Source organism: Plecotus auritus (assembly GCF_963455305.1).
Source record: "Plecotus auritus genome assembly, chromosome: 1".
NCBI classification, from domain to species: Eukaryota; Metazoa; Chordata; class Mammalia; order Chiroptera; family Vespertilionidae; genus Plecotus; species Plecotus auritus.
In genome coordinates this window covers 11,044,844-11,065,941 of record NC_137770.1, presented here as the reverse complement: position 1 = coordinate 11,065,941, position 21,098 = coordinate 11,044,844, and the positions used below count along the sequence as shown (strand labels likewise).

The 21,098-nt window shown below is 43.4% G+C and overlaps 1 protein-coding gene across 6 annotated transcripts in view; it reads right to left on the bottom strand.

Annotated features, from left to right (window-relative positions):
* WDR20 (WD repeat domain 20) overlaps positions 1-17,277 on the bottom strand; it is a 56,079-nt gene extending 38,802 nt beyond the window's left edge. For 2 of the 6 annotated variants that reach the window (XM_080685647.1, XM_080685645.1), the window contains exon 1: positions 16,972-17,251. In XM_080685647.1, coding sequence (XP_080541773.1) covers positions 16,972-17,220 — 249 coding nt within the window. In that variant the 5' untranslated portion in view covers positions 17,221-17,251. Of the gene's footprint in view, positions 1-16,971 lie in introns of all 6 variants that reach the window. The other 4 variants (XM_080685639.1, XM_080685640.1, XM_080685646.1 and 1 more) reach the window with 4 other exon arrangements.
* Between the last annotated feature and the right edge of the window lie 3,821 nt (positions 17,278-21,098).

The following is a 21,098-nucleotide window of genomic DNA, read 5'->3' as shown; positions in this document are numbered from 1 at the left end:
CATTGATCAGCTGCCTCCTGCACGCCCCCTACTGGGTATTGAGCCCACAACCTGGGCATGTGCCCTTGACCGGAATTGAACTTGGGAACCTTGAGTCTACAGGCTGACCCTCTATCCACTGAGCCAAACCAGCTAGGGCATGGTTCTGGTTCTATTTTAAGGCAGACCCAACAGGCTTTACTGAAGAATTGGAAGTAGACTAAGAAAAAGAAAGAACTCACAGGTGACTCCAAAATATTTAGCCCAAGGAATTTTCTACAATGATCTAATAGGTTCATTAAAACAAACAAAAAATCACACCTTCATGTAAAGCTCAACTACTCTAAAATAGGTTATGAACACCATCAGCAAAAGCAATGCTTATTTAGATACTAAATTAGGAAGCTGCAGAAGATTTTAAAGTTGAAAAAGAACACATATCTGGGTTTATTCTCTAAATACTTAGGAGCATCTACATGGTACCAGGCACAATATTAGAGACTGGGAACCTAAATTATTTTAAAATGTATAACTAAGCACCAAAAAAGGTTTGGCAGGAAAAACATCAAAACACAAAGAGTGCCGAAACCGGTTTGGCTCAGTGGATAGAGCATCGGCCTGCAGACTGAAGGGTCCCGGGTTCGATTCCAGTCAAGGGCATGTACCTTGGTTGCAGGCACATCCCCAGTGGGAGGTGTGCAGGAGGCAGCTGATCGATGTTTCTCTCTCATCGATGTTTCTAGCTCTCTATCCCTCTCCCTTCCTCCCTGTAAAATATCAATAAAATAAAATAAAAACAAAACAAAAAAAAAACACAAAGAGCTGTGGGAGGGGAGGATCCAAGACGGCGGCGTAGGTAAACACCTAAACTGCTGCCTCGCACAACAATTTCAAAACTACAACTAAAAGACAAAACGTCTATCACCCAGAACCACAGGAAAGCTGGCTGAGTGGAAGTTCTACAACTAGAAGGAAAAGAGCAAACAGCATTGAGAGGTGCACAAGCCCTGAAAACCTGAGGTACGGGGGTGCGCGAATCGGGCTGGCGGCGGGTGACTGGGAGGGCTGCTTTGTTCAACCTGAAGGGAGACAAGCTCCTGATTACTCCAAACTCCAGTTTCTGGGGAGACACGGGGACCCAAACTCCTATGGGGAGAAGCTGGACTGTCTGCCATCGGGTCAGAAAGTAAGGGAGGCTTGCTTGCAGGGCTGCGTGCAAGAATAATTGTTTACTGTGCTGGGGCACAGGACACCGGGACAGGGACGCAGAGCTGGCTGACTGGCAGCCATTGCTATTTGCCACGCCCTAGCTTAGTGACGCCCTGAGACCCCGCCCCGCACAACCTACAAACCCACCCAAGCTCTAAGCAGCGGCTTTAGCATATGAATCACCTGCCCTATCGCAGCTTAACCTAGCAAACTTACAGCCAGGTCAGACAAAACCTCCAAACCCCAAGCAAAGAGGAGAAAAACTGTAATTCTTGCTGTAGCGTCTGCTGGGTGGCCTCAGACAGTAGCTGACCTGCACCCCATTAGAGATCCAGAAGCCAGTATACCTAGTGGTCAGTGTGAGACACCAGATTGCAACTCCTCACATCCAGAAGTGACACATTCAAGAGGCAGACTCAGTGAGCACCAAAGCCCCACTGAAACAAGTCCTGCACCATAAGCGTGTCTCCAGCGCAGCAGTTCTTCCATTATAGACACAGCGGGTCCTCACAGCCAATTGGCCTGGAGGTCAATTCCTCCCAGTGTACCAACAGCAATCAAGGCTTAACTACACCAAGACTTTGCACTCAGCCCACAAAGGGGTGTACCAAAGGCGTCCACCTCAAGTGATTGGGGAGGCTGAGCTACTGGCCCCTATAGGTCACCTACCACACAAAGCCACTCCATCAACACAGGGAAGCAACCAAAATGCGGAGACAAAGAAACATGTCACGAATGAAAGAAATGGAGGAAAGCAAACTACTGGACGACATAGAGTTCAGAACCACATTTATAAGGTTACTCAAGAATCTTCTAAAAACCGCTGAGGAACTTAGTGAGACCTTTAAGGATCTTAATGAAAATGCCAAAAAAAGGGAAAAGGACCAGTCAGAAATTAAGCATACACTGTCAAAATAAAGAATATACAGAAACTCAACTGTAGATCAACGTACCCCAAGAATCAAACCAAAGATCTGAAATATGAGAAAACAAAAAACACCCAACCAGAAAAACAAAAAGAAAAAAGAATCCAAAAATATGAAGATAGTGTAAAGGAGCCTCTGGGACAACCTTAAGCGTACCAACATCCAAAATCTTTGGGGTGCCAGAAGAAGAGAGAGAGCAAAATATTGAAAACCTATTAGAAGAAATAATGACAGAAAACTTTCCCTACCTGGTGAAAGAAATAGACTTACAAGTTCAGGAAGCGCACAGAACCTCATACAAGAAGAATCCAAAGAGGACCACACCAAGACACATCATAATTAAAATGCCAAGGGCAAAAGACAAAGAGAGAATATTAAAAGCAGCAAGAGAAAAACAGTTAGTTACCTATAAGGGAGCACCCATACGACTGTCAGCTGATTTCTCAACAGAAACTATGCAGGCCAGACGGGAGTGGCAAGAAATATTCAAAGTGATGAACAGCAAGAACCTACAACCAAGATTACTCTACCCAGCAAAGCTATCATTCAGAATTGAAGGGCAGATAAAGAGTTTCACAGACAAGAAAAAGCTAAAGGAGTTCATCACCACCAAACCAGGATTACATGAAATGCTGAAGGGTGTTCTTTAAGAAGAGGAAGAAGAAGAAAAAGGTAAAGATAAAAATTATGAACAACAAAATGACATCAAATACATACCTACCAACAAGTGAATCTAAAAATCAAGTGAATAAAAAATCTGAGCCGAAACCGGTTTGGCTCAGTGGATGGAGCGTCGGCCTGCGGAATGAAAGGTCCCGGGTTCGATTCCGGTCAAGGGCACGTATCTTGGCTGCGGGCACATCCCCAGTGGGAGGTGTGCAGGAGGCAGCTGATTGATGTTTCTCTCTCATCGATGTTTCTGACTCTCTATCCCTCTCCTTTTCCTCTCTGTAAAAAATCAATAAAATATATTAAAAAAAAAAATCTGAAGAACAGAATGGACTGGTGAATATAATAGAATCAGGGACATAGAAAGGGAGTGGACTGACAATTCTCAGGGGGAAGGGGATGTAAGGGGTTGAGAAGAGATTGGACAAAAATCTTACACCTATGGATGAAGACAGTGGCGGAGGGTAAGGGCATGGGGTGGGGTGGGGAATCAGGTGGAGGGGAAAAAAAAGAGGAACACCTGTAATAATCTGAACAATAAAGATTTAAAAAAAAAAAAGAGCTGTGGGAGATGAGAATTTTTTTTCCTTACTTGAAGTTTAACATACCCTTAACTTTTAACTTTAAGCGGGGGGGGGGGGGGGGGGGGCGTGCGTGAGGTGAGGGGGAGAAGATCATTCCCTTTCACTGCCACCAGTGAAAGAAAAACTCCTACACACCAAACTTATTAGTGATCTTAATGATTACAAGACTTTCCTTCTAAGCCAACCGATTTCTTAGCTTTCTTCCATGCACCTCCCTGTTGCCAGTGCTAAGGTAAGATGTATGTGTGGTAGATATATGTGGGAAATGGGGGAAGAGAGGAGTAAGGTACAGATGAATGGGGTTCACAAAACAGCTTTTGTTCTTTAAGTACGTTATCTCAAGACAGAGATGAGAAAGATCAGAGACTGATTCTTTGAAATATTTAATCAAATACTAAGTATATTCAAGACAATATGCTTATCATAGTAATCTAGCCACATCAATAAACAAGTGACAAAGTCACTTATACATTTATCCATTCATTCAAATATTTATAGAATGCCTGTAATACATTAAAGGCACTGAGCAAAACATAAGGAATTCAGCAAAGATCAGATAAAACCAGCTCTCCTTTGTTTGCAATCTAGTTTAGGAGGTGGGGAGAAAAGGGACTTGGAATTTCAAATTCAAATTATTTTATTATTGTCATGACATGTGCTAGAGAGATGACCTGGTAGAAGCTAACAGGAGACGTGACCTAGCCTAGGTGTCAGGATAAGAGGCTTGGACAAAAATGACATGAACTAAGATTTAAAGAAGTAGGAATTAAACAGGTGAAGGGATAGGGAGTGGAAGTACATTCCAGGCAAAGGAAACAGCACATAAGAAGAATCTATGGCAAGAAGGGTAAGGCTTGTTAGAAGAATTAAAAGGAAGCCAGTGAGAAAGATACAGCAAAGGGGAGAGAGGATAATAAAGTAAGAAGTGCCAGCTCATGCAGGGCCTAGTTGTCCATGTTAATATTTTTGGTTTTAATACTAAAAGCAACAAGAACCACTAAAAGATGTTAGGCCTGTGAGTGACAACCAGATTCCCATTTTTAAAGATCACTCTGGCCACTATATAGAAAATAAATTAGAGGGCAGCAAAAGCAAAGTTGACCATTCAGAAGGCTGTGTGGTGTCCAGGCAACATGAGTGAGAACGGTGAATACAAAAGTAGATCTACTTTGGGTGAATTTCTGATGGAGTGATAGTAGGTAGAGGAGGGAGGGAAAAAGAGCGTGTCATGAATAACAATGAAATAGAAAACATTTAAGAGGACCAGAAAGACACATCGAAAACAAAACTGCATAAATACGTTGAAAATGAGAGATAGAAAGCCATTCTATGCAAATGATAACAAAAATAAGCGGATTTTCCATCTTCAAAGTAAAATTTTGGGCAAAAGCAGAGATAATGAAAAAATACAGTATAGCAACATGAAGAACAATCTACAAAGAGTAACGATTCTGAATTTAATATAAAGCAAAAAGTGACAAAGAGAAATGGACAAGTCCAGAATCAGTGAGGTACTGAACAGACCTATCCAGAACTGATAAATAAAGCAGCCACAAAAACTGTAAGGCTATGGACAATGTGAAGAGCATTCAAAACTTGATCAAACACACATACACAGATGTCACCCTGAGCCTGACAAACAGGGCATACATTCTTTTAAAAATACATGGAACATTTTGCCCAGCAAGTGTGGCACATTGGTTGAGGGTCGACCTCTGAACCAGGAGGTCACAGATTCTGGCTCGGTTGGCAGTTGGGGGCATGCAGGAGGCAGCCAATCAACGATTCTCTCTCATCATTGATGTCTTTATCTCTATCTCTCTCTTCCTTCTTGTCTGAAATCAATAAAAATATATTTTTTAAAAAAGGAAGAAGAAGATGGTGACAGAGCTTTGCTGGAGTACATGTAGTTTCAGTTTTAATTGCCCTAATAATGGATTCCTGTTGTCAAGAAAATACCCACTGGATTAATTTATTGCAATAATACCTTTCTCTTTTTGGGGGGTAGAAGGGAAGTCATTAACAGTTTTAGGAACAAAAGATACAGATACAGCCCTGACTGGTTTGGCTCAGTAGATAGAGCTTTGGCCTGCGGACTCAAGGGTCCCAGGTTCGATTCCGGTCAAGGGCATGTACCTTGGTTGCGGGCACATCCCCAGTAGGGGGTGTGCAGGAGGCAGTTGATCGATGTTTCTAACTCTTTATCCCTCTCCCTTCCTTTAAAAAAAGCAATAAAATAAAAGCCGAAACCGGTTTGGCTCAGTGGATAGAGCGTCGGCCTGCAGACTGAAGGGTCCCGGGTTCGATTCCGGTCAAGGGCATGTACCTTGGTTGCGGGCACATCCCCAGTGGGAGGTGTGCAGGAGGCAGCTGATCGATGTTTCTCTCTCATCGATGTTTCTAGCTCTCTATCCCTCTCCCTTCCTCTCTGTAAAGTATCAATAAAATATATTTAAAAAAAAAAAAAAAGATACAGATACAGTAGAGATTTATAATGGGAGTGACAAAGCGAAACAGGACTGTTTTAAGGAAATCCAGAAAAGACTAGGGAGAGAAAAAGAACTGGCAAAGGCAGAAACTGGTAAATGGCCAGAAAGATGTGGACCAGATACCCGGCCAGTGTGGCTTAGTGACTGAGCATTGACCTATGAACCAGGAGGTTAAGGTTCAATTCCCGGACAGGGCACATGCCCAGGTTGTGGGCTTGATCCCCAGTGTGGGGTGTGCAGGAGGCAGTTGATCAGTGATTCTCTCACATCATTGAAGTTTCTAGCTCTCCCTCCCTCTTCCTTCCTCTCTGAAATCAATAAAAATGTATTTTTAAAAAAATAAAGATATGGACCAGAAAGGTAAAAGCTGAGATTAAGTGTCACAACAAGGAATGTTTCAGTAAAGAGATGATGATCAGCGGTGTCAAGGAAGTGTGGGCTGCACAGAGGCCAACGGATTTGGCAGCATGAAGCTGAGCAGCCAGTATCCTGGAGAAATAGAGCGGTGGGAGCCAAGGTCACACTGGAACAGAAGGACAACTGTTTCTATCTGAATTAGCAATTCTGGAGCTGAAGCCACTTTAGCTGATGATAAGACCCAGAGTGTTGCCACAGGAGAGAGGCAGAGGTGGACTAGAAGAGATCACGGGCAAAAGCCAGGTGCTTGACAGGTTGTAAGGTGGACATGAAACCATGCAGGAAGACAGCAGAACTCCAGTGGAAAGGAAGGCTGTGAGACAGATACCAGAGTCTTCAATGAGCATAGGAGGCCAGAAGTCAGTATACAGTCACCAGGAAGGAAGAAAAGCAGCATGAGTCTACGGGCAGAGGCTCCAAAGGACACCAGGGGAGTGGCAATGGACCTGGGCCTGGTCCAGGCTACACTTGCACTCCAGCGGCGGGACTCTGTGAAGCTTTTCCAGCTCAACCTGTACCCCACTCCCTGAGCTCAATGGGAAAGCAAAATGCCACATCAGGGAAAGCCCTGAGCATAACACCCCCATTTTTTAATTAGCCGAGCTAATAATGCCCTTAATTTGCTAGCTAAGCGTACACCTATTCCAAAATCCAGAGGGGGGAAAAGAGCACTGTAAGGAGGTGTGCAATTTCTATAATTAAGTGAGAAGAAGAGACACTTTTTCCTAGGACATCAGGATAAGGATGAATGTAGCTTCCAAACAAAGTCAGCAGCAGGCGATCAAAACACTAGACACAGCCTCCTCCTGGGACAGCCCACAACTCTAAATAGCACAAGACCTGAGGCTGTGAACAATGTCTCAGAGCCTCTCGAACAATGCAAAAGGCACTGGCAAGGCTATCTGTGAGCTTTGATAACTAACACTGACCATATGTGGCCCGTGACGGGGATTTTAAAGATTAATTTACTCAAGTAAGCGCTTAGAGGACTATAATCTCAACCAATTCATTCATGTAAAATCAAATACAATGTGCTGCCTACTATGCACAGGCACTACGATGGGCATGGATGAATAAGATGGTTTCCGTTCTCAAGATTCACAGGGTATGCCCTAGCCCCGTGGTCGGCAAACTGCGGCTCTCGAGCCACATGCGGCTCTTTGGCCCCTTGAGTGTGGCTCTTCCACAAAATACCACGGCCTGGGCGAGTCTATTTTGAAGAAGTGGCGTTAGAAGAAATTTAAGTTTAAAAAATTTGGCTCTCACCAGAAATTTCAATCGTACTGTTGATATTTGGCTCTGTTAAATAATGAGTTTGCCGACCACTGCCCTAGCCGGTTTGGCTCAATGGATAGAGCTCTGACCTGCGGACTGAAGGGTCCCATGTTCGATTCCAGTCAAGGACACATACCTGGTTTAGCAGGCTCAATCCCCAGTTCAGGAGGCAGCCAATCAATGATTCTCTCTCATCATTGATGTTTCTATCTCTCTCTCCATCTCTGAAATCAATATAAAATATATTTTAAAAAAGATTCACATGGTAATGGGGAAGACAGAGTTAAACAAAAAATTCCAAAACTGAAAAGTTGGAAGGGCACTGATAATAGTCAAACAGCAAGAGCAAAGAGAAGAGGTTTACAAATGCAGGCTCAACGTGCCAACTCAAATGCACTCTATTTCCCCTCTTTAATGCTGCATCTCAACCATGAGCTCCCCTTAACGAAAGAACTGTGTCTATTATGTCTGAGTCCCCCGTACCTAACCCAGTGTGAGATCCTCAGTGTAGTCTGCAACTCTTAGCTCCCTACCCATTGTCTATCTATAGATTTATTCTCCTGTCTGGTATCTACTCACTGCTCCAGAGAGGGCTCCAGACCAAACAGGGGACTGGAAAAATCTAATCCCCCTTGCTAAAGGTGCGAGTTCATCAACCAGTGCACAACAGCATTTCCTTGGCCACAGGAATGGGCGGGTAATCCAATCTGGGCAATGCATCAAAGGAGGTTTGCTGGGGGCTTCTGTGCAACAATCTTCCTTATTCTTCTGAGAAAGTGACAGGAAACACTATTCACTCTCATTCTGGATACTGGCTCTCATTCTGCTCCATGCCTACCACCATTCTGTCAACACACAGTGGAAAACAAAATCAAGCTAATCGCAGCCAACAGAGCTGGAACCCCAATCAAACCACACCTAAAGCCCACATTACCTCTGGAACTTTCAATGACATAAGCCAATGCATACCCCTTAAAGTGTAAACCAGTTTGAGTTGGGTTTCCTGTTATATACAAACCAAAACATCCCTAACATAATATATTCGAGGTATGCTAAACCAAGGAGAGCATTAGTGAATCACTGTCCACCAGCTTTTTCACAGCACATGCTAATGTTCATCTCTCGCTTCCAAAAAAAGTCCGTTAAACCTAATTCTCAAATATTAAAATGTAAATCTTTTCTGTTATTTAGACTCTGGAGAATGTCAAGTGGTTAACACCTAAATAATAAAACTATGGGTCAAAATTATCTATAAATCTATATATATAAAAGCCTAAGCAACCGTCCAACCGGTAGCTATGATGCGCAGTGACCACCAGGAGGCAGATGCTCAACGCACAGGCATGGAAACATGGAACAGACTGATGAATCTCAGAGGGAAGGAGGGAGAGGGGAGGGCAAGAAGAGATTAACCAAAGATCTTATATGCATACTAGAGGCCCAGTGCATGGATTCATGCACCGGTGGGGTCCCTCGGCCTGGCCTGCAGGGATCGGGCCAAAACTGGCAGTCCAACATCCCCTGAGGGGTCTGGGATTGCGAGAGGGCGCAGGCCAGGCCGAGCAACCCTACCAGTGCACAAATCCGTGCACTGGGCCTCTAGTTTTATAAAAGAAAACTTATAAATTTGTAAATTTATAAATTTAACTACAAAAAAATAAGAAAATTCTTGATGGCAAAGAAACACATACATACACACACATACTCCTAAGCAAAGTTACAAGACAGAAGACAAACTGGGAAGAAAAAAATCTGTAATTCATATCTCAAAGAGCTAATCTCCTTAATACATAAAGAGCTCCTTTTTAAAAATTAGGATATCACACAATCCAATAGGAAAATGGGCAAGGGATATAAAACAGAGAGTTCACAGAAGAAGAAATACATTTCACTCTTAATGTATAGAAAGATGCTCAATCTCTTTTGTTACAAGGGAAAAACAAACAAAAACGACACTAATTTCTCACCCATCAGATCAAATGCAAAAGTCTGACAACACACTATTGGTGAGGCTGTGGTGACACAGGTGCTCTGTCCAAATATACACTAGCACAACCTCTCTCTATGGAGAGTAATGTGATGATGTCTATCAAAAATACGTATGACCTGCCCTAGCCGGCTTGGCTCAGTGGATGGAGCATCAGTCTGTGGACCGAAGAGTCCCAGGTTCAATTCTGGCCAAGGGCACATGCCTGGGTTGCGGGCTCGGTCCCCAGTGGGGGGCGTGCAGAAGGCAGCCGATCAATGATTCTCTCTCATCATTCATGTTTCTATCTCTCTCTCCTTCTCCCTTCCTCTCTGAAATAAATAAAGAAATATATTAAAAAAAAAAAAATACATATGACCTAGCAGTACCCTCTAACCCAGCAGCACCTCAATCTCCTTCTAGAAATGTATCCTATAAGGGTAAAAAAAAAAAGAAATGCATCCTATAGATATACCTGCCTCTGTGCACGTGACTATACATGCAAAGTTATTTACTACTAGAGGCCCAATGCACGAAGATTCGTGCAAGAATGGGCCTTCCTTCCCCTGGCTGCCGGCACCGCCTTCGCTCTGGCAGGAGCCGCCTTCCCGCCTTCCCACGCTGCCCAGCGGTCCAGAGCGGCTGGGGTGGTGAGGAACGCCTGAGTCCCGCCCCGCCCCCGGCCACTCAATGCCTGCATATGCAAATTAACCCACCATCTTTGTTGGGTTACTTTGCATGCTCGCTCCTGATTGGCTGATGGGTATCACGAAGGTATGGTTAATTAGCATGTTACTCTTTTATTAGTGTAGATAGCTAAGAGTCATCTGGTTAAATAACATGACACACCCACAGTATAGATTATAAAGCAAGTGTGTAGAAGCTCTGCACTTACTAATATGGAAATATCTCCAATCTATATCATTAAGCAGAAAAAAATAAGGTGCAAAATACCTTTCATAGTATGCTCCTTCAGTGCCTTCTATCTTGTTACAATTATCAGTACAAAAACACAAGCTCCTTACAGACTTGAAATCACCTTCAAGTTAACCACAACAGACAGCAGTACCTTGTACATAACTTGATGAATGTACATAACTTCAATGTACATAACTTGATGAATGAGGTGTTTTTTTAAAAAAACAAGACATACCTTATACTCTATTATCGAAAACAGATGCCAAATGTTTACAGGATAAGGTAACTTGTCACTAATAGTCTCAGACCACTTAAAATGTTCTCAAAGTTAAAACTGAAAATGTCTACTAATTAAAGTTATTTCCATTTTTGATGTCCACTCCTAAACAACCAAATAGGTCCACATTTCATATTTCTGCACAAACTAACCTCATTAAATATAAATAAAACCAGTGTGGCTTAGTTGGTTGTGCATCATCCTATATACCAAAAGAATTTGGGTTCAATCCCAATAAATATTTCTCTCTCACATCAATGTTTCTCTCTCTCTCTCTCAAGTCAATAAAAACATATTATCCCAGCCAACGTGGCCTAGTGGTTGAGTACTGACCTATGAACCAGGAGGTCACAGTTCGATTCCCATAGAGGGCACATGCCTAGGTTGCAGGCTCAATCCCAGTGAGGGGCATGCAAGAGGCAGCGGATCAATGATTCTCTCTCATCACTGACGTTTCCATCTCTCTCTCTCCCTTCCTCTCTGAAATCAATAAAAATGCATATTTTAAAAATATGTTAAATATAAATATGTAAATTAAGTTGTTCTCTAAGACATCAAATACCAGACTACAAAAATCTCCACATTTATTTTTAAAACAAGATTCTTTAGGCATTTGGCCAAACTAGTCAGTGGCAAAATCCACTAACTATGTTTTGATTCTTGCTCAAGTTTTCTACCAGAGCACAATAAACATTAGATAAACTCAATGATAACAACATAGGTGACAAGTTTTTTGAGGGTGGAGACTCTGTCTACACCCAGCATCTAGAACAATAATTTATATCTGGCAAGCATGCCCCATAAATATTTGCTTAAGGATTGACATTTATGCCCTGACCGGTTTGGCTCAGTGGCAGAGCGTCAGCCTGCGGACTGGATGGTCCCAGGTTCGATTCCAGTCAAGGGCATGTACCTTGGTTGCGGACACATCCCCAGTAGGGGGTGTGCAGGAGGCAACTGATCGATGTTTCTCTCTTATCGATGTTTCTAACTCTCTATCACTCTCCCTTCCTCTCTGTAAAAAATCAATAAAATATATTTAAAAAAAAAAAAAAAGGATTGACATTTATGACTATGTCATGGATTTCACTGACATATTTGGGAGGTCCTTGCCATTGCTGATATCCACCCATGGAGTCTTTCAAAATCTCATCATCATTCTCTGTTTCAAGGTCAAGAAAACCAAGGTATCACATGAGTTTCTCAAACCTGCTGTAAGTGATCAATTAAGATGCTTTCCCCTCAAATTAACTAAATCTTTACTACTTCAGAAGTCATTAAGTAGCCCTTAATGGAAAAAAATTCTACATTTCCACTCAATTCCACATGTGCCGTACTTAGTACAAAATTTCTCCAAGTAAATTGGCTATAAAAAGTTCTAGACTACTAAGCCTCTTTCAAACTATATGAATGGTAAGCACAGAGAAATGAAAATTACAAATGGGGAGAAAAGTGTGAAGAACATGACCTTCTCTGGAGCAATCCAGTGTCTAAAACTAGCCAAGGGAGAGGAAGGGGGCTTTAAAAGGCATCCAGTTCAACCTCCCCGACAAAGCATTAATTCCTCAGTCACCAACAGGTGGTCCTGCAGTCTTTGCCAAAGAGAATATTTTCCATACCGAATGATCATTCTCTCCCAACTCAACCCATCACCATCCTGGATAAACTCTGGCTCTAAAAATATTTTAACTGTTACTAATGGACTCTTCAGACCCCCCACTCCATCTCAGCATGGTGAGTACAAAGCTTTTTCCAGCATAAAGACCTAGAATCACAATGTGTTCAACTTGCCTTCACTATACTCCACACTTCCCAATTCCCATTCAAGAAGTAGGCAATGAATCCATGAAGATATCTTCCCAATAGAAAGATGAATTTAGCCGAAACCGGTTTGGCTCAGTGGATAGAGCGTCGGCCTGCGGACTGAAAGGTCCCGGGTTCGATTCCGGTCAAGGGCATGTACCTTGGTTGCGGGCACATCCCCAGTGGGAGGTGTGCAGGAGGCAGCTGATCGATGTTTCTCTCTCATCGATGTTTCTAACTCTCTATCCCTCTCCCTTCCTCTCTGTAAAATATCAATAAAATATATTTAAAAAAAAAAAAAAAAGAAAGATGAATTTATTTTCATTTAAAAAATGACTGCCCTGGCCAGGTAACTCCATTGGTTAGAGCTAGCCCAAGGTTCCGGGTTTGATCCCAGGTCAGGGCACATACAAGAAGCTACCAATGAATGCATAAATAGAACAATTAATCAATCCCTCTCTCTCAAATCAATAAATTTTTAAAGTGTAAAAAAAATTATTGAGCATAGAACCATACAACTTTAAGAATTGAAAAGGCCTTGCAAGTCATGTAATTCTGTGTCCTCCTATTGTAGAAATTGTTTCAATAACATCCCTGGGCAGCACATTTGTGGCCTGGAATCTCAAGATGGAGGGTGGGGAGAAAGGCTCTTTGACTTGAATGCCAAGTAATTCTGAATATGTATAACTTTAAAGAGGTGTTTGTTAGTACATAGATCTGGTAAGTAACATAGTTTGACAGAAGTAGATCAAAAGTAATCTGTGCCATTACTTCACCATCACTTGCAACACAATTCCCAGTTGTAAGAAAGCTAATTTGTAACCTATTAACAATAATTTCCAATGCCTTTAAAAAGATGTGAGCTACTAAAAATACCTATTACTTTTGGGCTCAAAATTGAATAGGTTTTTCAGCTTTTACAGATCTTTTTAAAGTATGACATATATGGACATGGATGTTTTATTGTTATTTACTCAACAAGTAAACAGGAAGGGCCTACTCTATGCTGGTCACTCTGCTGGGCCCTAGGAGGACAGAGAAGGCAGAAAAGACATGGTCTCTATTCTAAGGGAGCTTTGTTTATGGAAAAGACAGGTTATCACCCAAAGAAATTACGAATTTTAAAAAGTGCTATAAAGGCAAAGTACAAGATGCTCTGAGAACACATAATAGGGAAAACAGCTTGATCTAGCCTGGGACTGGAAGGATTTGCAGAGGAAGTGATGCTTCAGCTGGGAACTAAATGAGTTTTCACATTTATGTAAAAACAGGTCTCCATAAAATGAAAGGGTTGGTCCAATAACCCAACTACCTTTGGCATCTGTATCTTAAAACAACCTTTTTTTAAAAAAAAGAAAAGCAAAGTATGCTAGAAAGAGGCTTGAAAGCTAGCAGTTCAAAGTTCTTTGGGAGAGGGACACAGTCTTACTCATCCTTGGATACCCCACATCACCTAGTATAATTATTACCATGGTAGTCACTCAAATCTTTGTTGAAATTATTAGTATCAGTATTAAACCAATGTTTAAATTACCTTGAGTTAAGCAACATAAATTCATAAAACTACATCTCCTCACACAAGGAACCCCATTTCAAACCACTTCGACTGTGAAATGATGCTTTCATCTACCTTAGAGGATTGCTTTCAAGAATCAATGAGATAACATACGCCAAAATGCTGGGGTAGATTCTGAAATGCTCAGAGTATATGGCATCCTTGTGACCAAAAAGCTTTATCAGTCTCTTGTCATTAAGGCAGTTCTTTAGATTCAGCTGTGTTTCCTTTTCCTTACCATGAGAAAACCCTAACACAGGTCTGCACGTGCTCTCTAGCCTTGGTTTTCTCTGAGGAGGTGAAGCTGCACAAACTCTGAGGTCCCTTCTAGCTCTAGAACCTGACCTGTCAATGTTTTAAAAGGGCCGAAATTACAGCTCTCAGCTTAGATGTTGTTAGACTACATCCTCATCCACTCCATTCCCCACGACTCCATACTTCCTTTCAGAAAGTTTTTTAAAGAGTCCTATTTTTACTTATCTTCTAAGCAGATTTAAGTTGAATGTCTTCATCCAAATCATAACTTCTGAATGATCTGAAAAATTGTTGTGAAACTTTATACGCCCCAAAGGCAAAAAAAAAAAAAAAAAAAAAAAAGTCAAAATGACCAACTGTCAAAAACAGACTTACAACTCCTAAACGCAAAAGGTAAATTTTGGCCCTGCCAGTGTGGCTCAGTGGTTGATTGTCGACTTATGAATCAGGAGGTGTGCAGGAAGCAGCCAATCAATGATTCTCTCATCACTGATGTTTCTATCTCTCACTCTTCCTTCCTCTATGAAATCAATAAAAAAATATTTTTTAAAGAGTAAATTTTGGTTGCTAAGGAACACTATCTGCTCTATTTTAAAATCAAAAAAACAGTCACAGAAACAATTACTTATACTCAGAAATAATAAATGCAAACTCATTCATGAAAAAAATTTTTTAATTATAATGGCTAGACAAGAGTTGAAATGTCTACCAAATAAAGTGAATGTATTACAAGATATTACCAAATGAAAATGAAATTTTACAAAAAAATTAAAGTGCCCAAATAGATTATGCAGCTAAAGCAAATTTACATGTTCAAGATTTTGTCTTATTTAAAATAATGTTTTGGTGTAGTTTTGAAAAGCACTCCTAGTTTCACCCTTCACTGAATAGTATCCCACTAAGAGAGAACGCTGTTTCCATACTTCCAGGCAAGAGACCTGTTTTTATGATGCAAACGGGCTACCTGATCCAGATAATGTTTCCCACTAGAATGCTTCAGAAATAATATATGTTCAAAGAAAACCTAAAAAAAAAAAGGGTAAACCCTTTTTTACACTAGTAATTGCTAGAAAACTTAGTTTTTAAGCACTTGCTTATTTTTATATAAATAGGTGTTGACTTAAAATTCTAAACTTATTTCCAGAGAAAAGGCTGATTTGTTCAGTCCTATCAATGTCAAAATAGCAGCTTTGTTTGACAGTTACTCTTAATGCTTATTTTAACTCTATTTTACATCTACTGAGTGTCTCAGGGCTTTAAAGTTCATTCCAGCCATGATATTATAAATTAAATGTGTGTACACCATTCTCTTTTAAAAGAGGTGCAGATAGGGAAGTTAAGTAACTCGTCCAAGGTCACCCAACAAGTCAGTGACAAAGTTGGGGTTAGGACTAAAACTTCTGTCCCTAGACTACTAATGACTTCACACTCTCCCAATTCCAAAAGAGAAAAAATACAGTCAGTCACTTGTAACAACATATCTCAAACACAGTGGTACACTTATAAACTCTTAACAAAAAAGATGTACCTTGAACAAGTAAGACAACTTGCTACATTTAGATACTGTCATTCCCTACTGTTCTGGATATATTAAATCTCAGAGTATATTCACTCTTCAAGATGCACAATTTATTTGCACACTAACCGCACCTTTACAAATTAACCGGTCACCACCTTTTCCCATGCCTAGGTGCTGTGGGTGTGCTAATTTCCTCCGTCTTCCAAGAGTCCAGTCAAAGACCACATATATCTAAAGCAGTTCTCAATGAGGACAAAGTTGTGTTACCAATGAAAGAAAAGCTCTACTAAGTTGCTTCTTTTAAAAAGATATTTTTAAAAGATGATTACATGCTTCACGGAATTAGTTAAGTCGCCCGCCAAGAATGGTTCTTGTAAAGTCGCTTTTAAGGCATAGCCCTCCCTGTTTGGGACACAGTCTGACTTGCTGGGCGAGGCTGATCCGGGCACGCTCTCACGGAACCCTTGTGGACCAGCTTTGTTCGCTGCAAACGTCACTTCGACCTCACACTGGGCTAATTAGCCACCCCATACTACAAGGGACAAGCTGACCCTCTTTAGCAACCCCTCCGAGGAAGGCTCCGCCGGCGGAGACAGTGACAGCGGCCCTCCCTCGGGTGCTTCTGTAAAGAGCGAGTGTTGACACCAGAATGAGAGACTCCAAGGAAGTGTCAGTGCGGCGGCAGGTGAAGCAGCCCGTCGCGCCGGGCGGGTCCGTTCTGACCCAGTCTCAGGTCCTCCGCTCCCTGCCCCAGCCGCCCGTTCTCTAACCCTGACCGAGTCTCAAGCGCTGCCGGGAGGCGAGGCCGTCTCAGCAAGCAGACGGCCACCCCACCTCTTCCGGGGACTCGCAGGCCCGCTCCCTGGCCGTGTCAGAGCCTGGCGGCGCCTGCCGGACCCTGCCCAAGGAGAGGCAGCGGCCCTGGGGCCTCCCGGACGGGACCCTGAACCCCCGGCCCTTGCACCGCCCCCACCCTGCTCTCCAGAACCCCCCGTCCTCAGGAGCACCCCAGTGGAGTTACCGGCCCACTCAAAAGTAAGCGCGACGGTCACCCTGGCCCCCGCGGTCACCGCCCTGCTCCCGGCATCTGCCCACGCCGCCGGCGGCCCCGGTGACGCCCGGGTCGGTACCTTGCGGACCCCCTTGTAGATATAGAAGTAGAGCTCCCGGCCCACATTGAAGCAGAGGCGGTCACCGTTGCCAGACTGATCGTTGAGGTTTACGAAGGAGACGCGGACAGGGTTGGATCCCTGCGAGTTGAAGGGCACACGGTTGGGCCGGCTGTACTCCGAGTTCGGCAGCAGCTTGTACAGACCTTCCCGGGTGGTGAATTGGGTCTTAATCTCGTTCATCTCCTTCCCTCCTCCCTCCGTCGCCATCTTGGGAAGCAGCGTTCATCCTGCCCTAAGTGCCCGGATCACGCCCACCGCGCAGGCGCCGTCCCGGGCTCGCGCGCTCCCCCCGCCCCTTCTTCCTGGCCCCTCCCACCCGCGAGCCGGCCCAGCGGAGGCAGGCCCAGGGGCAGGGGCGGGCTTGTTTATGGCCCGACTGCGCAGGCGTGCTCACCTGGCGCGCTCCACGCCGCGGGGAGCCGCAGGCTCCTCCCCTGGGCGCAGCCAGAGTCGGCACCTCTGCGAGGCAGGTGAGGCCGGCTCCGCCCGTATCCTCCGCCCTGCAGGTCGGGAGACAGGGGAACGGGGCTGCTGTAGGCAGCGCGTAAGTGAGCTCGGGGCGGCTGGGACCCGAGGCACCCCGGGACCCGGAGGCGCTGAGGAAGAGAGCTGTCTCGGCTGCCACCCCTTTCTGCCGCGAGGGGAGCCGGAGCCCCAATGTTATGCCTCAGGAGGGGCGGGGAGGGGGGGGCGGTCCCCCTCCCTTGGGACCTGCCCTCCGGCCACCCCCCTTCCCTCCGCGACTGTCGTGATCCCCTCTGCACCTCCCGGCACCCGAGGACCTGAGTTTTGCGCTTCGCCATCCTTTTTAGGCGGGGTGGAGGGAGAGTGGCGTATACATACAGCACGTGAGCTTGCAAGTCAGACACCTGAATACCTATTATAGGTGAGCGGTGGCTGATTTTAAGAAAAGTAGGGTGTGTCGGCACTTCTGTTAAGTTTGTCTTCACCAGGTTTTTAAAGAAAAGGGGAGAGGGGACGGGAATCAGAGACTAAGTAGGATTCACTTGTCTTCCTCAGTTATTAATAGCCCTTTGATTATAGACGGTTGATTTTTTTTTTAACGAGGCTCAAGTGGAAGCTGCGAAATTGTTTCCCAGGCATAGTTTTGTGCATATACTGTACTGTGTCTAGATATGTAAAGACAGGCACACGTGTTGAAGGCGAAACAGTCAGCATTTTATACCTGGGCCTCAGCATGTTGCACTAGAATAAGAACGTTTCTGAAGTGACAGAAACATTCTGGTAGAATTCCGGGAGGGGCGGTAACATTTCGTACAGAAAGAATGAACTATTTCTTTAAGTTCACATAGTAGCTGGAAGGTCACAAAAGAAGTGGAGGGAGGTTAAGTTCTAAAGTCTAAATCATAAACATCTTGTGTATCACAAAGCAAGTAGATGCCAGTGGAAACTGTGCCAGTGATGTAATAATGCATTTGACACTAACATCTTGTATCTTTTGTTGGCAAAAAAAAAGCACTAACATTCTACTTAATTAATAGGTCCTTAAAATACTTTAAAATTTTCTTGTTATATTGTTTTGAAGTTATCTGCGTTTACCTAAAAGTCTAATAAATATCAAAGTCTTTTAAAATACCAGGATGTCTTCTGTGGTCACCATGGATGTATCCCAATTTTCTATAACTGTATTTTAAATTAAAAATATCCTATATAATAAAAGGCTAATATGGAAATTGTCCCCTCCACCGGGAGTTCGACCAGGGGACAAGGCTGGCCGGCCAAATGCCCATGACCCCTCCCCCCAGCCAGGTGGCCAACCTCCCGTGGTCCCTCCCCCAGGTGGGCCAGCCCTGATTGGGACTGGGCAAGAGGGCTCTGATCCCCAGCCAGGCCAAGGGACCTCACCTGTGCATGAATTCATGCACTGGGCCTCATCTATTTATAATGATCACCTTGAGGGATAGTGACATCCTGAATCATCTATACTAACAAAAGCATAATATGCTAAATAGACCAGATGTCCTTCCGGATGAAGTCAGGGCTGCGAAGGAAGCCTGGATGCCTGCTGGCGGCCAGAGGGAAGCCCGGGTCCTGGGTGCCAGAGGAAAGCTGGTGTCGGCAGCTGGGGGAAGGGAGGCCTACTCTTGCATAAATTTCGTGCATGAGGCCTCTAGTCTAAAAATAATTCAGTTGTGTTCCCGTTATCAAGGGGGATAAAAGCGTAATAATACTTTCTTGGAGAAAAAACTCAGCAAGCAAGAATTACAACAAAAATAATTTGTTAGCCCTCAATCACAGCTTTCAATTAACCATAATACCTGTATGCCTCAAGCATTCTATTAGAGTTTTATTCTATATGAATTTAACATGTTTTATTGTGATCACAATTAGAATAGGCTGTTCACTTTGTCCCATCCAATGCCTTTGCATAATCTCTATTCTTAGTTTTTCTCCCCCCACACTTAAGGATGCAGTAAATAATACCTGAACGAATATAACTAGGCCTGACCTGAAATTCATTTCTGATTTTCACTTTCATACTGGAATTTCTTATTGGATTTGTGCCTTCAATTCATCAGTGTCTAAACCTTAGCAGTTCCCTTTCCTTTTCTTCAAACTTGAATTATTATGTAACTAGAGGCCCGGTGCACAAATTCGTACACAGGTGGGATCAGGCGGGAGTGGGAGGGCGTGGGCAGTTGGCCAGCCAGCCCCACCCCTGTTCGGGTGTTGGGGGCCAGTCGGGGCCCAGATCAGGCTGGTTGGCTGCCACAGTGCACATTTATAGCTACCAGTCGTTCCAGTCATTCTGGTGGTTCCGCCATTCTGGTCACCGGGCTTTTACATATATAGATAGCTTTATGAATGATTTCCTTAATTTCACTTTTTCTCTCAACTGCTCTTATAAACAACTTCCAAATTAATTTTCTTAAAACATTACTTTAGATATTGCATTCTTGCCCAGAAACTTTCAATGACTTACCACAGCCATTTTATTTAAGTCATGCACCCAGTAATTCTCAGCCTGTTGTTACGTATTGCAGAAAGCCTGCATTCCAGTCAGACTGTTCTGCATCACCCTTAGCTTTCTCTTGCTGGAAAAGAACCTTCTTTCCTCTGCTTTCCCCTTCATAGCCTGTTCTCAGGCCTAGTCTAAGTCCCATCCTCACCAAGCCTTTCCCAAGCCCCTGGTGATAAAACCATATTTGAAACCAAGCATTCCCTATTCAGGATACATGGCTGGCTTCAGGAAGTGTTTGAACTCTTTGTAATTGTATTAAAAATGTTGTGTAGCCCTAACCGGTTTGGCTCAGTGGATAGAGCGTCGGCCTGTGGACTGAAGGGTTCCAGGTTCGATTCCAGTCAAGGGCATGTACCTTGGTTGCGGGCACATCCCCAGTAGGGGGTGTGCAAGAGGCAACTGATTGATGTTACTCTCTCATCGATGTTTCTAACTCTCTATCCCTCTCCCTTCCTCTCTGTGAAATATCAATAAAATATATTTTTAAAAAAATGTGTACATGTTTATTATGTTATTGGAGTCTGTAGCCTTCATCAGATTTTCAGAGGTGTGACCACCCCCCCAAAATTTAAAAATTACCTCTCTAAACTTCTGTGGCACTTAACCAGGCTTTCATTTTTCTTTCTTTTTTTTTTTTAATATATTTTTATTGACTTCAGAGAGGAAGGGAGAGGGAGAGAGAGATAGAAACGTCAATGATGAGAGAGTATCATTGATTGGCTGCCTCTTGCACACACACACCCACCACCGGGGATTGAGCTCGCAACCCGAGCATGTGCCCTTGACTGGAATCGAACCCAGGACCTTCCAGTTCACAGTCCAACACTCTATCCACTGAGCCAAACCAGCTAGGGCTAAGCTTTCATTTTTCATGTGTAATAATCCTAAACCATTATCTTCTTTTGGTATTAGGATATGCTAATTGTCTTGTATTGGTATTTATCTTTTAGCATGTACGTGCTGCCTTTCAACCAGGTTGTATGCACACTCAAGAATATGAGGGGCCTCATTCAAATTATTTTTTTTATGTTTCAGAGAGAGAGAGAGAAACATCAATGAGAGAGAATCATGGATAGGCTGCCTCCTGCATCCTACTGGGGAC